The sequence below is a fragment of the Dermacentor andersoni genome, chromosome 4 (assembly GCF_023375885.2).
Source record: "Dermacentor andersoni chromosome 4, qqDerAnde1_hic_scaffold, whole genome shotgun sequence".
NCBI lineage: Eukaryota > Metazoa > Arthropoda > Arachnida > Ixodida > Ixodidae > Dermacentor > Dermacentor andersoni.
Window position 1 is genome coordinate 189,772,315 of NC_092817.1, and position 16,088 is coordinate 189,788,402.

Sequence of the window (16,088 nt, forward strand, 5' to 3'; positions counted from 1 at the left end):
CGGGATGCCTTTGCACCTGTCGTCTCGAGTTTCTTGGCCAACGGCATTTTCTCATACACGTAATTCATTGCAATGATAACTGTGATGCCTTGGGTGGCAGTTTACGCAATAATGAAGTTATACCGGGCAAAAAAGTACAATGAATACCGCCATCAGACATTTCATACAGGACGGGATAACACGGATAGTGAGAATAAATCATCGCACGAGTGTTCGTTCCGACCGCGAAATGATCGCGTATTTACAATGTATGTCGCGCATTCATTGGTTCCGAGTGCCTCTATCTTTCGGAAATGTGGATACTTGGACCTTCTTGTGAGATAATTCATAGGAACACTTGGCATAGAATAGTTGTTGGACGTCTCCCCTTCAAGTGTTTATAGTACACAGAAAAACCGCGAGGGAGGGCACGGGCCTAGTCAATTTTCAGTGTGAACACGAACGAATGAAACCTGGTCGGATCACTGTCTGGAGGCTTCCGCAAATGATAGGCGCACCAGAAGTGACGTCACAAGTTTCGCATACGCTAGAAGCTGAGCTGACATGCAAAGTTGAGCTTCCGGCTAGTTAGCGCTTCATAATCGATGTTTTTGATAGCATTAGACACGGGCAACAGCATGGACACGCAGGGCTGAAATAGGAACTCAACATGCTTTTTCTGAGTGGAGATATAAATATGCTTTGTAGCAAGAAAGCAGGGAAAGACTGCAGCAGCGAGGCACGCACAAATGCAATTTCAGAAAAGACAGGTCCGGCTGGGCGTTTCTTGCAGATTGCATGTTTTGTGCATCGATTCTGCGGCCGTTTCCTGTTTACCTTACGCAAAGCATACTTAATCCGGCGCTCAGTTAAGTAAACTTAGTCTTTAGTTCAGCACTGTTGTACACGCTTATGCGAGCTGCAAGCCTAGCGAAGAAACAGAACACATCGCGTATCGCTCAAAAAGTCGAATCTTAATGACGTTGAAGCATTCGCCGGAAGAAGCACGATGTCCTAACGTCGCTTCCGCGTTCGGAAGTTACGACATATATTTGTTCTTGATATTCCGAGTGTTTGCGACTACGTCATTTTATTTTTGCGGTAAAGTGACGCAGCGATGATATTATACGAATCTGTCCGAACCTGCTGCTACTAGACCTACACGCATGCAATGTATACCCCTATGCTTGCCGCTCCTTTAGCATGAAACCTTATGAATTCAATGTGTTTTAGCTAAATATTCATGAGGCAGCGCTGCTCATATTTTCGCTCTGTTATTCTCTTATCATTTATGGCTAGCTCAACTTGCAATTGCTTTAAATGTTGACTTATTGTGAGAATATTATGCGTCTGTTTCGAAAGGTGCAATGAACACTCTTGCCTCTTAGTATGAGCAAAGTTGCAAGGCACATAGAACCTTACTTCATGTAGCAAAGTATTCTCTATATAAATAATAATGTCCGATACTGAACTTCAATTAGAGTAGAAAAAAGAGTCGGGAAACGCCGTAAGATTCTTATCTCACACTTAATCCTCAATTTAATCATTCGGCTACCGAAACCCACACCGCTCCATCCACAAAGTTGCCAACGCTTTTTCACGCTACCAGGACTGCATTCTTTGCAATAGGGCAATGAGATGCGCTCTCAGTTCTTCTAAATGTCAAAATTCTTTGTTTTGTTTGCTGTCTTTCTTCTACAGAGTAATCATAAAGGATGCTGTTTTCATCATATATACATCATGAAGCAAGGATATGGAAACTTGACTGTCGGCATCCTGCACATCCGCCTGTTTAGGCAACGTTCGTGGTAACCGCGCCTCTCAGCCTTTGCAGAGGAGGCGAACAACTGCGTGAATAACTGAGATGTGTCTACAACTGACGTACATTCTGCAACACACACGCAAGGCTGAAATCACGTAGGCGAGCGAGAGGGTTACGAGGGGGCGGTGTCGTGGTTTGGTTGTAGTGACACGAGATATACCTATCACTTCCCGGGACCGCATTCCAAAGCAGTATGACTTATTTTCAACCGTGCCAATGTGTGATTTCACATTTCGGCTATGCACAGTAATTCGGCCACTCTACACGAGTGACTGTTATGAGGGGGACGTACTGATTTGCTAGCGCACACAATTTGTCTCGGTAAAACACGTAGATATATATCATTGATGAGACGACTGTCGAAGGATGGTAGGAATGTGTCAGTGTAGAAGGTTTGGAGTCCGGTGTTAATTTTGCTGTAGTTGGCTCTACTGTAATCGTGAATTTTTTCGCTGTCCGTGCCGGAGAACGGTGGCGGAATGTTAAGGGAAATTTGACGGAGTTTGTGATCGCTAAATCTATCCATGTGTAGTACGGTACTTATGGTGACAGGATCCGTCGTAAGAGTTAGGTCGAGGATGCTTGAGCCGCGTGTGGGTTGATTCACTATTTGAAATAAGTTAAAATCTAAGGTTAGGTAGATAAATTCTCTGGACATGCAGCAGGAGGAAGACAACTGATTCCAGTCTATTGTGGGAAAATTAAAATTGCCAAAGACGTAAATGGCATCGGTGCGACATAACTTGATGGCCTCAGTGATGCCATTGCGCAGTTCGTTCAGAAATGAATGGCTACAGTCCGGACGTCGGTAAAAATTACCCATCATTCCCATGGTGGCCGAACGACAGGTGCACCACAGTTCCCTCTAGTAATTATACTAGAAAACTGTAGGCCTTTAATAATACATGGAGGCGACATGGGGCGAAGCAGCTTCCGAGATAACCACTTCTGCGCAGTCGGAACAGCGTCCTGGCACATGCGAGGCGTGTCAGAGTAGGGCTACTTTTTTTAACCCGCACTGGCTACATGAGGGCAGCTAGTGTAGGAAGTCGACATTTTCTTACTTGGTATAGAACAGTGTAGCTCCACTCGCCTACAAGAACCCACCATCCTTTTCTAATTGTAGTGTAGCATAGAAACGGCACTACACTGTGGTTTGGAGGAGTGTGTAGACAGCAGACGACAAACAAGCGGGCTGGCGTTGCAGACGCGTGGCTCCATTTTGTCTGACTGCCAGCGCTAGTATAGCAGCGACAGTGAATATTCGCTGCAAGGGCGGTACTGAAATGCTGGCTTGACCATGTGTCACGCAGGAAGGTGAGCTAATCTTTCAAGAACAATAATTGACCTTACTGACTGATGGCGTGAGCTGTTTCAAACTTTGCGCTGTATTATGCGCATTGAGAAGTTGTCTTCGTGCACTGCGCATTCGCTATGTATTTCGCTGCAATTTGCCTGATTTGTTGATGAAACAAAACACATACATTGGCGTTTAGTTTCAGGCAGGAGCATATGCGCACTCAGTAAGTGCAAAGTCAGGCGGAATGCGTAATCAGGCGCCTTTTGTCTGCTGATACAGAAGACGAAGCACTGTCTGCTCTGATTGGCTACAACCCAGCCATGGGGAAGGTACAGGGCTACTTACCCAAAAGGAAGCACGAATCTCCCCCAAGGTGTGTTCATCCGCACCGCGCCGTCTGCTCAGCGTCTGCTAGCCATCCTGCCAATACATGCTTCGCGGTTGGTGTAGGGACGCAACCAATGTTTTAGAGTGATAGCGTTAGGGGTCTTGTGTCGCAGAAAATCAGGCGTGGCCGTCCCGCGTGGACCATCGTTTCGTCAAAAATAATTTTCGAACCACGCACACCCAACCACGCAGGCCCTCCGTGTGGCGGAAAGAAGTTGCTGAAGTAATTCATTTCCTCAAAGTAAGATAAGCCAGAAAATTTTTAAAGTACGACTTACACACAATCTACCGACACGATAGCATGGGACTATAATTTGAAGGTACGAGAAAGCACAATTCTGTTACGCGGGAACTCAAACACAAACGCCTTTTCCAGCGTTTATATCATGCATAGACCGGCCACAGCGTCCTAGATTTGCATGTGCCAGCGCACGCGAATCTCGGAAAGCTGCGCGCCGATTCCTTGCAACACCTACAAATAGCGCTCACCTCCGTCGATTCGCGGCCCACGCAAGAGGCTGCTTTTCTACCAGAAAGCTTGCCTTCGTGCGTATAGCGTTCACCGCAAGCGTTTTGCAGTAAACATTACATAAGATGCAGCTGCCGGGAAGCGCGAGAAGCAGTCAGGCTTCTTTGAATGCTATCGGCATCCAACTGTTGAAGGCGAAGCTTAAGCATGCTTCAAGTTCTTCGTGTTGTAACCATTGGATGCGTTTGCGTGAATGCCACAGCTGGACTTCGCTTGATCGATACGCTTTCTCGGCACTTCTGCAGTCTCCTTAGCCAGTTTCAGTATAAGCGAATGCTCTGATAACTGTACACCCGCGCCGCATAGTCTGTTCGGGGTGTATTTCTCGTTTACTTGCCACTGTCATCGCATACCATACTAGAGTGGAGTAGTGAATTAATGATGCAGTGTATAGATACGCCGTCGTAGCCTTCCGCATCGTCAACGCATCACCAGCGCTATTATTGTGGCACCATCTACTAATGAAAATCAAACCACTTTTACTGCTCGGCGATGCCTCTGTAGTCCTAGCAGCGTCAAAACAAAAAGTAATAACAGTAATCTCAGTAATACCGACAAAACATACCTAATGCTTTGTCTGCAGCGTGAGATGAAAGAAAACGATAATGGATTTTGCCATTTATTTGTTGCTGTTAGGGCGCAGAGCCATTAACAAGCACGAATTAGGATCGAAGCGGGCGATACGCGCTGCCACGTTGCTGCGTGATCGCGGTTACGGCGGCTGTTAAGGTTACCGGTGGTAGCCAACACAGTAATTCGCTGTATTAACGAGTCGTGTATTAAGGAAAAATAAAACTATCTCATCCGGCCAGTAATCACACGACGGAGACTGGAACTTTGTTTGTGCAAAGACATTCCCTGTGTACACCTCGTGCCTTCGGCAGTGCTGCAAGTCACTTTTGAGAGAGAGTTGTTGCACACTGCGCATCTTTGGAAGCCTTCTAAGCCTCCTTGCAAAGGTCGCACCTGTGCCCTCGATTCCGCGACAACACGGCGGCGGGGATGGCGATGGCGCGATTGTGTCTCAAGTGTGCATATAATTCTATCGCAAGAATAAACCAAATAAGAAACGCAGCTCCTTCTTTCGATAAAAGTAACTTCTGTGTTGCTTAGGAGTGTAATCTGCTCGTTCAATTCAATTGCTTTCTTTCAGACGTCACTTAATTACCGATTTCGAGCTCTGTGCACGGTTCTAACCGAAAAACCCTCTCTTCCACAGGTCTCGCAAGTGCATACAGATCATGGAGCAGCTTCGCGCCATCGTCAACGACAGCGAAGACCCATGCCTAGACTTCTACCGCTACGTGTGCGGCCAGTGGATGGATAGCGGTGGCAGCTTCTTCCAAGACAACGCGAACACCTCGCTCGTCAGCCTCGCACGCGCGATGGCCTTGTCCGGGAACAAGTCCGTTGACGACCGGGAAGGCACGAGCGTGCTGCTTCACGTGTTCGATGCGTGCCAGGAGTACGTGTTAGGTGAATGGACCCTGGAGGCGATGCTCGAAGAAGTCGACAAGCAGCTCGCCCTGTCAGCCCTGCGTCGCACCTCGACCTTCAACGATGTCGCCCGCTGGTTCATCAAGTACTATGCTTTATACCATTACGGCGTTTTGTAACTATGCTTACAGAACGCTCGGCCGAGCTATAAGTGCAGTTAAAGAAAGTATTAAGCGGGTAGTTGGGTAGCTACATGCAATTTTCTGTGCTTATTTCGAACATGGTACCCATTTTCGTTTACTTCAGTCTGTTCAAATTTTATTGAAGTTTCGTTATTTATTTTTAGAGCGCAGGCTCTTAGGCGCCCGTTCCTGGGGCGAGCCTCGGCGTAACCGAGCGAGCGAGCAGAGCGAAGGATGAAGGAGTGAACGCGGAGCGCAGCGAGGCGTGAAAGACGCGAGAAGGGAAGCCGCGGAGGAGGGTGCGTCATAACCATGAGATGGAAAGCGGAGGGGGGGCTATCGCAAACGCGTGAGAAAAGCGTAGTGCGGCGACGATGGCTACGAGATGGCACTAGAGTAGCTCCCGTTGTCTGGGAGGGTTAGCACCGGCGGCTCCTGTGAGTCGCATCCACGCGTTACCCACGCCCTGCCTCTAGAGATCTTCAGATAAGCGAGGCAGTCACGCCACACTTCGCACTGTTTGCAGTGCGCCGCACGAGACCGATTGTCCGCGCCAGTCAATATATAGCGGAATGAAAACACGTATAGAGCGGCGCTGAAATTTCGCATTAGAGAGTGTCGTAATTGTTGAATTTCCCGGAAAAATTCGCAAATCTTCATTTCCTAAAATATGGTATCCACAGCTTCTGTATAGATCGAATATATTCAATAAGACAAAGTTTATTGCTCTGTTGACGCTGGAACAAGGTTTGCGGCCATACTATAAGAAAACCACTCCTGGAAATCCGTTTGCGGAAAAACGCATCAGCGCTGGCATGGCCGCAGCAGTCGTCGTCTCCGCCTCAGCTGCATGGACGTGACAGCCTTTCTCTCCGCCCGAACCTTGCTGGAGTGATTGTAACCTGACATTGCCGCCGAGATTAGCGATGGTTCGAGGCGGAGCGAAGACGATTCCTCACGATCGAAGATTGTTCGAGGTAAAGCGGTGGTCCCTTCCGCGACTAGCCCGCGTCGGCTACTTCTCGACTTCTCGCTGGTCTCCCTTACTGGTAGCGCGCGGGGCACGCCGCAGAAAGGAGCAACGAGACCCATTCTTTGTGCAGCACTAGAAGGCTGCCGCGCGGCAGAATTATCGTGTTTCGCTGCCACCTATGCTGTGCGCGGGTTTTTGAGCTAATGTTGTCGTACTTTTACACTATAGAGATGGAGGGGCCAGTCAGTCGGTAGATGCCGACGCAACAGCTGAAGCTGATTTAGCAAAAATACGAAAAGCTCGACGGGGGCGAGGAAGGGCTGAGACAGTCGCAGAAATATAAGGTTCGTTCCCTTCGGCTGACATCTTCGATAGCGTTTTCTTGTATCTTTTAAAAGGTGCACAATATAAATGCGACTCACCTAAAATGCCCCTCAACAGTTTTGAAAATGCAAACAGGCGAGTGCAGCGTGTAGATCGCGCCGGGACAATCATATGTGGAAAATACCAATGTCTGCGCTGCTGAAATTTCTGAAACAGCTGAAATTTCAAACATGAGACCGCGAGCCCTTCCTTCATAGGACGCTCCGGTTTCATTGAGGAGCGCGAAGGTCAAACGCCCAAATGCATCTATGTATTAAATTCGTAAGCATTGCTATGCCTACCCAATGAGGAAACCAGTCCGTCTGTCACACTAAACATTTTTGGTAATTTTACGGTCAAACCTACCATAAAAATTACGTAGACCGTTCTGTTTCATGAAAAACGGAGGCATTCTACATAAAAAAAGCAACAACAACGGATGTGAGCTCTGTTTTTGAAATACGGAGAGCCGTCCGTAATTTCATGTGGAGGGCAACTGAGCATGTTAAGAGCGAAAAATAAACACGCGAAGAATATAAGCAAAAGACACGGCCCACGCTAACCAGCAGTTATATAATCTCTGCATAAGTAAAGTGGTTTGAACATTATTCATAGGTGAATCGTAGATGCACCCACACAAACGGAAGACGTGTTAGCGGTGGCGCTGCTTACCACCCTTCATCGCTCCTACACGACGGGTTGGATTTTTTCCTTCACAACAGTATGGAGTGGACAGCGGCTGCAGATAGCGGTGTGCGGAGCTGGTATACCTGTTGTATTAGGGATCTCACTCGTGTGTATTGGAAGGAGTCGACGATGGATTGTTACGCAGGTAAGTGATTTAAGTTTCCTTTTTTCGTTGTTAGTGCACGTCACGCGTGCGAAATGCACCCCATATGGCCGGTGACGGGCTCAATTGTGTTCTACGAGCACGCCCAGTAAAATCATAACAAGCCAACACTGACACCAAGGACTACATAGGGGAAATTACTTGTGCCTAATAAATGAAATAAAGAAACGGTAAATAAATGGAAATAAAAGTGGATGAAAAAGACAACTTGCCGCAGGTGGGGAACGATCCCACAACGTTCGCATTTCGCGTGTGATGCTCTACCAATTGAGCTAGCGCGGCGCCGTTTCGTCATTCACTTTCTTGGGTACTATTTACGTTTTCTAGTAGAACCCTGGGAGTGTTAGTCAGCGCCACCACTCACAGACCTTGGCGGTGGATGTGGAACTTCATTCCTGCAGCAGGCGTCACGAGAACCGTAATTCCCCCTATGTTGTCCATGGTGCCAGTGTTTGCTGGCTTATGATATGATTAATACAAATGGGGCCCCTCGGTTAACCCCCTTCTCGTTTATTACGCCCTGTAACGACATTCCCACATGAACATGAGGATTGATAAAGCCGCGACATTGCGAGTCTGTGGTAAAGGGTGCAGCGTTTGTTGCTGATTTCACATAGAGTACATCGAGACGCGTAGGCAATATCAGCGTCGACGACGTCTGTAGCAGTCCGTTGTCGGCTGTGTGTGGCAGCTGATTTACTGACATTGCCATTCTAGTTTGCACTGTGTTGTGCTGTGTTCTTGGCATTCCAAAATATAATAAAGTCAGTGTTCCCTTTAGCAAACTTTCACGACGCGGTGTAACACTATGTTAGCCCTATTCGGCTACGCATTGCATCACAGCGAAATTCTTAGCCGTTATTTTTCCTTAAGCTTAGGACGCAGTGTCCTGGTTGGTTGGGCATAATAGCTGTGTTCATATCCGTAATTGAAAGATTGTATGTGCTGAATTGAAAGTTTGCTTCTGTATGAAGACCTCATAGAGCATGTTGGGTGCGGTGCCTCCACATTACGATGCAAAGACGGTGTAGCGTGCTTGCTGCCGTAACCTTGGTCGATATGCAGTGTTACGTAACACTGGTGTCACACGGTGCCCATTACTTTGGTATCGAGCCCGAGCAATCGTGGTTGATCGCAACTGAGAGTTTCCACGTGATACCCATTAAGGGTATCTGCAGGAGAAAGGGATTATTTTGCTAGCTGGTAATCTGCATCAGATGTTTCTCGAATTTTTAAAGCGAAGCTTTCTTTGCCTCTTCTTTCCACTTTCTCACTGCTGCTGCTGCTGCTGCTGCTGCTGCTGCTGCTGCTGCTGTGGGCTGCTGTCGCGCACACCGCGTCTGGGGCTAGTTTAGAGCCTGTATGTATATGACAGCGCGAGTAAGAGAGAAAAAGCGACGGGGAGAAACTCGTTTTCACCTCATCTGGTCTAGTGTGCACAATTCCCTCTTGAGCTCCTTGGCCGTCGCCACATTAGCCGCTTGACAGCTGTAATTATCCGCGACTCAACTCAGAAGCATTGCAGAAACTGCAGTGCTTCCCCTTCTACTAACGTGCGAGGCCAGAGGGGACGCACATAGAACTGTAGAGAGGAGAAGGAGCAGAGGCAGAAGAGAGCAGTTCCAATATAAGAGCGGGGGAGGTGACGTGAGAAGGCAAGCAAACCCCTCTACTATACGACAGCGGTTGGGGAAACACGTTCAAGATACGGTACAGCACGTTGCTGCTATTTCTGAAAAGTAACCGACATGCAAATATGTCAAGCGGGCAACTTACGCAGGGAGTGCGGAAGCAGAGCCGCATTAATTAAAGCTCACCGCCGGGTCCAGGAGACAGTGCAGAAGCGGTTGACCGTCCGATGAACACTTCTGTGGCCGCCGCATAAGCTTTGCGGCTATGGCATCGCTAGAGGTCGTGGATTTGATCGCAATCGCGGCAGCCGCATTTCGATGGGGACGAAATAGAAAACGTGCGTGCACTTGGATTTGCGACGTCACAGAAATTCATCATCATCGTAAAAGAACATCACGCTGTCAAAATTAATCCGGAGTCCGCCACAACGGCTTGCCTCATAATCCGAGTGTAGCTTTGTAACGTACAGCCCTACAATCCAATTCAACTTTAATACTTCTGCCACAATGCGATGTGCCATGTGAGGAAATGACAACGCTCAACACTCTTAGAAGTTATAAAATGTGGCGCGCAACAACGCCTTAAGCAAACACCTCTCCCTGTGTGTTCTGTGTACTACGCGAACAAACAGCAGTGGTGCACGCAAGGTAATGTTTAACATCAACTCTCCACTCTCGTGTTAGCCTGAGCGTCGAATAAATTAAGCTTTAGCCGTCAACATGACCGCTAATTATCGTCAATCAAAGCATCCAGCACGGAAAGCTTCGCTTATATCGATTCCCATAGTGCGTGGGATCTGCATAATTTTGTATCTTTTGTTTTTACTTCTGATAGCGGCCAGGCTGACGATGAATGTTCTGACACTATACTTCAGCATTTCGCGTATTCTGGGAGTGGATTGCCACGTAACTTTTGCCCATATGCGGCCGTAATTGTAAAGCAAATGCATGTGATAAGTAATTTTTAACGTAACCTTGACACAAAATAGCGGTGGCCAAAAGTATGTAAAGGACATTCCAAAGTTACAAGTGTTTCAAACTAGTATAAAAACAAATTAAAAGATGTGTTAACACTGATGTTAAAGGCTGGTTCTAATACTGACTGTTTCTGGTTGCGTAGACAAATTTTCAGCATATACGCTTCACTACAATAATTATTCTAAAATGCATGTTGTGAGTCACGTAGAGAAATATGGCTGCTGTTATGCCGAATAGAAGGTGCTTCATGAAGTCTTTTTTTAAAATTAGTTAAACGATGCCATAGAAGGTACCAAACGATACCACAGCAATCAGTAATTCGGTGACAAACTTATGTGCAACTGTGTAATTGTATATGAAAATGTTTTCGCTTTACTGTGAACGACTTTTCTGAATATACCTATTAGTATTTCGATTGCAGCTATTGCACCATGAAGGATGTCAGTGTGGCGGTATGCGCTCAGTTTAGCCATGGGGGCCTGCCTGCAATACCAGTGTGCCACAGCCCTCTGTCGAGTTGTGCTCTTTGTTCTGGTAAACTGTGCCATCCTATCGTATATCGATCTTGCAAATGCAGTCTTAATGGACAATGACTGCAAATGTTGGTGGAATGACGAGGCCTATACAAGTGGAGTAATTTTTGCACATGCATTTGAAAGATAATTGATTATTTGTTTTTCTGTGGCAACAAATTCGTTCAGCATGAGAACATCGGCTTTAAAGTGATATTGTTTCATACCTGACTTGAGTGCACATGTGAGTGGTGTTTGAAAAACACTAATAGTGCCGAATTTAGGATTTGAGGCAAGAGATAAAACATGCACCAATAAAATAATTTTGTCTTGTGTTGCCTTAATGAGTATGCAAAGACACTGCACACTGATCACTGGCGCTGTCATGTATGGGCTCCATGGTAACTAAATTTAGCCACTGGTAACGTCACTGTGAGCTAGTGTTGGGCTAACTATAATAGGTCAATATGCGACGACGTAATTACGTAAGTGCGACATTGGAAGGCAACGTAACAATGCAAAATTATAGCCTGAGCTGGCAGCTGTGTCGCGTGGTCAGGCGACAAAAATATATGAATATTTCAAAGTAAATGAACAGTGATAGTGCCAGTACGAAATGATGGCGGCAGACGCAGCAATATATTCCCTTTGTCCTGTCTGTAGCCCTGTTCGATTCCCTTTTAAACATACACCAAGCAGCCAAGTTCAGAACGCTCCTGCAGTTCGATCTGAATACTTCAATTTGACAAGCAGGTTAAGTGATGACACGCTAGCATAGTGGGAGATATTCTGCAAGTTGTCTATGCTTTGAAAATGTGTCATGAAGATACTTCACTACTAAAAATTTCGTGTACAACTGCACAAAGCAGCATCACTAGCTACGTTGCTGCCCCATGATGCGTCAAGAGTCTCTGCATGTTTCGTGAGATAATCGTTTAATCAGCCAATTTGTCCTAAATAATTGCTGCTGCGGGACAATGGGTCGTTGTAAACAGCACCAACCGTACTTCGTATGAACTCCTCCACATACTTTTTGATGCAAATTTCACGCCTTGGCCTGGTCCGGTTAACATTTTGTACGTGCCCAGATTGCTTGGCGCCGGAAATAAAAATGTAGTTCCAATTCTCCGAGCAATTTGCTTGGATTGACGGCTGCCTTTGTGTACAGATTGCATAAAAGTCCTAGGCCTTGGCTTCCTCGAAGTTGTGTGACTTGAGACGTCAGCTACGCTCCACTCCATTAAATGTTTCTTGGCGATGCATCCCAAAAGGCAGTGCGAACGCAGTGTTAAAAGCAAACAGTGTGCTTGGTTAAAGCTCCCCTTTTATTTGGGATGGTACCAAATGTTAACCGTGCCCTCTGGTGTTCCTGTAGCAACAACATGCCTCAGTGTTCAAGTGCACTAATAGGAAAGGCCGAAATACCTTCGAATGCGGGGAATAGCTCCAGCTCGATGCGCACCACAGAAAATCTCCAGGCCCAGATAGCGGAGATTGCCTTTCAGTAGTAGTTTTGCTTACTTGAACATGCGTGGCACTTTGTAAGAGACATTAAAAAGTTGCTCAACCCCTTTATTAGCGACTTTTCACCGCCGAGAACACCGTCAACTAGTCGTAAAACACTAGCTGCTGTGAGAACCTGTGTAGTAAAGGTATTCTGCTTCATTGGAAACCTTCTACCCTACATGACGTGAAGTAAGGCTGCTAAATGGATAGACTGATTTGTTTTCTGTCTTCCCTACAGTGCTAGATCAGCTCACGGAAGGGGGAAAACTACCCTTCAAAAGATGAAGCGCCAACAGAGACCGCACACTAAGAAAGAAGACAGGAAAAGGCGCAACTTGCGAGTGTTTATTGAGGTCAAAAGCAGCTGAATATATAGCCATGGGGATAGAGGGAAGAAAAAAAGAGAAGCACTGATTATATGAATGCGCATGTGCGAGAACACAGAACATGTACATGAAGGGAATCACAAGACCAAGCAAAATATTAAACTTATCTAAAAACATGCATTCATTTGTGTAAGTATGCAGAAGTATGCATATTTTTAGACAAGTTTTAGGTTTCGGTTAATCTTGATTCCCTTCATATACATCTTCTATCTTCTCGCACGTGCGCATTCGCATAATCAGCAGCCGCTTCTTATTACCTCAGTAAATAGTTGCAAGTAGCGCCTTGTCCTGTCTTTGTTCGTTCTTAGTGTGCTGTCACTGCTGGCGCTTCATCTTCTGAAAGCTATGAACCAACTAGCCCCATGACGTTTTCTACTGGAAAACTACGACTAGACAGTAATCTTCCATTTCTGGACCTCAGTGCTTTCTTTGGCGAGTGTCATGTGCACTGGACCTATGCCCCATGTTTCAAGGAGGGTATTCTGCCTTTCGCATCAGCGAACTCTTTGGCGTATAATCTTCTGTGCATAACCGCTGTCACAGGAGCACAAAATAACGTCCTCAACAACTCGAGGCATCACCAAGTGGAGAACTTCTAGACCCAGGTCTAAGACCAGCCTACAGTGGGGTGACCACTGTTAGATAACATTCACAAGATCAGGCATAGTCTCAAAAAGACTGTTGGGAGAGCCAAAACTTTTATTTGTCACGTCAAGCAATCATGGTGCGAAAAGGTGAATCAGACCAGGCCTTGACGCTAAGTGTAGCAAGAGGCACATGCGGCAGTTCAACTGTCTGGTTTTTGTTTAAACATTCCGCTGTAGCCCAGCTGAAACTAGGCAGGACGTATAGGCCTAATATTTATGTATGTGTGCGTGTGTGTGTGTATGTACGTGCTTAAAAAAAATCTTAGCCTGCGCTCGTATTGTCTGGCCTTCTCCCGTCTTTTGGTGCTGTCCCCAAATAATCAGTAGGTATTGCATTCTTGAAAAATTGCGATTATGAGATTCATGCTTTGGAACCTAATCAGAAGCTACCAAACAGATGGCATAATCCATCTACATGTGTTTGTGTAGATAGAAGTGACTGTGCAGTCGGGGTAGGGCATCATATGTGCTTGTTTAGCACCTACGCGCTTTTGTTTCCAAAGCTCGTGACACAATGATTCAAACTATGTCTGTGAAAACAGTGCTTCACGTTGCAAGAAAAGGTTCCAACCTTTGTAGGCAAAGCTCTGTGATGTGAGAGGTTATAGAAACTTGCATTCGACTTGCTGTCTGCAAGATTCTACAACATTTTATAAAGTTGCTTCTTTAACTCCCGCGTGCATCGTGTTCATGACTCACTATGAAAGTGTCAACAAATACATCCTTTATGCCATCCGTTTCAGCAAAGATTACATGAATATAATTAAGGAGACACGCTCCTTGAAACAATTTCTAAGAAAAAATACAGTGCGAATACCGCTTGAGGGTCTCCATCTCATAAATCTGATGTCTTGCACATCACAATTGTAATAAAACTGCATTTAGTAGTTGCGCAGCAAAGGCTCCATTTTGTTTTATCACACTTCTTTGTCTTTTCTCCCCCAGCCCCTTGTCTTGTTTCAACAACTTCTATCTGCAGGCCGTCATAAAACTGCTTCAACAATGTTGACCGATTGCAATATTTTTTCGAACCATTCTCTCATGTGATCTAAAGAAAACTAACTTGATTAGCCTGACATGAAGATTAATTCGAGATAATTTATTTATTGTACTTACTTGATAGCACAGAACTGTTTCTTTAATCAATATAGTACTTGCAATGCACCTTTCTATGGCTGGGTAACGGTAGAGATATGCTTAGTTATTCACCAAAAATGATCCCGAATTTTCCACCCTCTGAATGTAGGTTCGACAGTCACTTGTTGCACTTCACAAGGATTCACCTGTGGTCGCTAGGTAATATAGTTTTACTGAGAATTTTCATACACGCAGTTTGTTTCTGTGTGCTAGCATGTTTGTATTCCAGCATGAATTTCATAGAATTGAGGCTCCATGAAAGCACATTCTGTTATTGAATGTCTGTGACATGGTTAAGCAAGTTGACCGTGTCTAATTAGAACTTCTTATGTTCTGGGGCACTTGTCTGCAACTTAAGCTCGTGTGGTTTGGTACTGCTAGTGTAAGTCTAACGTTGTTTTTTGTTCTCCCAGGAAGGATGCAAGCATTGCTTAGGAGTCATTTGACTTGCAGCCACACTAATGATGTGTTTGGTAAGTTCTATTACAGGTTTTATTTTGTGTAATACGTGCTACAATCTTGTGCAGTGTGTTCAAAACTTCAGTGATTAGGCTGTTCGACAACAGGTGTTTACAAATGAATAATTATTAAAGATGTTCAAGGTCTTTAGTGATAAAATTGCTGCTCACTGCTCTATTTTTCTGCAACTTAAATGACGAGCCATCTGGCAAGTGCGGCTCTCCTGCCTAATTGTATAAACCTTCAAATACGGTCAATCCTTTACCACAAGTGTACAGCAGTCAGGGACAACTGTTCACAGTGACAATTTCATAATATTTACTTACATGCAAAAGTTAGTCAAAGGTCAGGTATACTTATTAAGTTTTATGAAACAAGTGCATCGTCATATTGCATACTGCATTGAACAGTTTGTCGCGAAATTCTCACTTCTAGAAACAGATCAACAATTGTCGAACGACGGTGATCTCTAGAACCAATGTTTGGGTAAAAAATTCATGCCACTGGCTGTAGGTTATAACGGAAACTTGATTGAATAGGACACAATGCAAAGCCTTCAAGAAATACGTCAGCTTAGTCATCTTCACCAAGAAGCTTGAGCTGATCAGTACGAAGATATTACGTAGGATACGAAGACAAAGCATCAGTGGGCCTCTTCGATTATCAGTCCCTGACAGTCCTGGACTGCTTAGGACTGCTGTCCTGCATTCGAATTTCAATCAGCTTCGGAGGCTCCGCCCACCTGTCCGAGAGCTGCCAGAATCGCATTCGTTTTACCAGAAGTCAAACTCTCTGAGGACTCTCAGAGCTGTCAGCAGATATTTGCTTGGACATATGCAAGTAGCTGCAGACGACGGCTGCCTTAAAAAATGCGTGCGGGCTTGACACCATGTTTTAAAAGACGCTGTGTGTTTATGTGTACATTGTGCGTTCCAGACGGCAAATATCGTGCACTCAGCTATCGCTCCCGTTACATCGGTGCTTCGTGTGCCATCATGCGAGTTTTTCAC

At 45.6% G+C, this 16,088-nt stretch overlaps 1 protein-coding gene across 1 annotated transcript in view; it reads left to right on the forward strand.

The window, feature by feature from the left end:
- The window catches only part of LOC129384730 (uncharacterized), a 57,740-nt gene extending 51,962 nt beyond the window's left edge, over positions 1-5,778 (forward strand). Inside the window, exon 4 of the mRNA XM_055070337.2 lies at positions 5,237-5,778. Coding sequence (XP_054926312.1) covers positions 5,237-5,633 — 397 coding nt within the window. The 3' untranslated portion in view covers positions 5,634-5,778. The remainder of the gene's footprint in view (positions 1-5,236) is intronic.
- Positions 5,779-16,088: the final 10,310 nt, after the last annotated feature.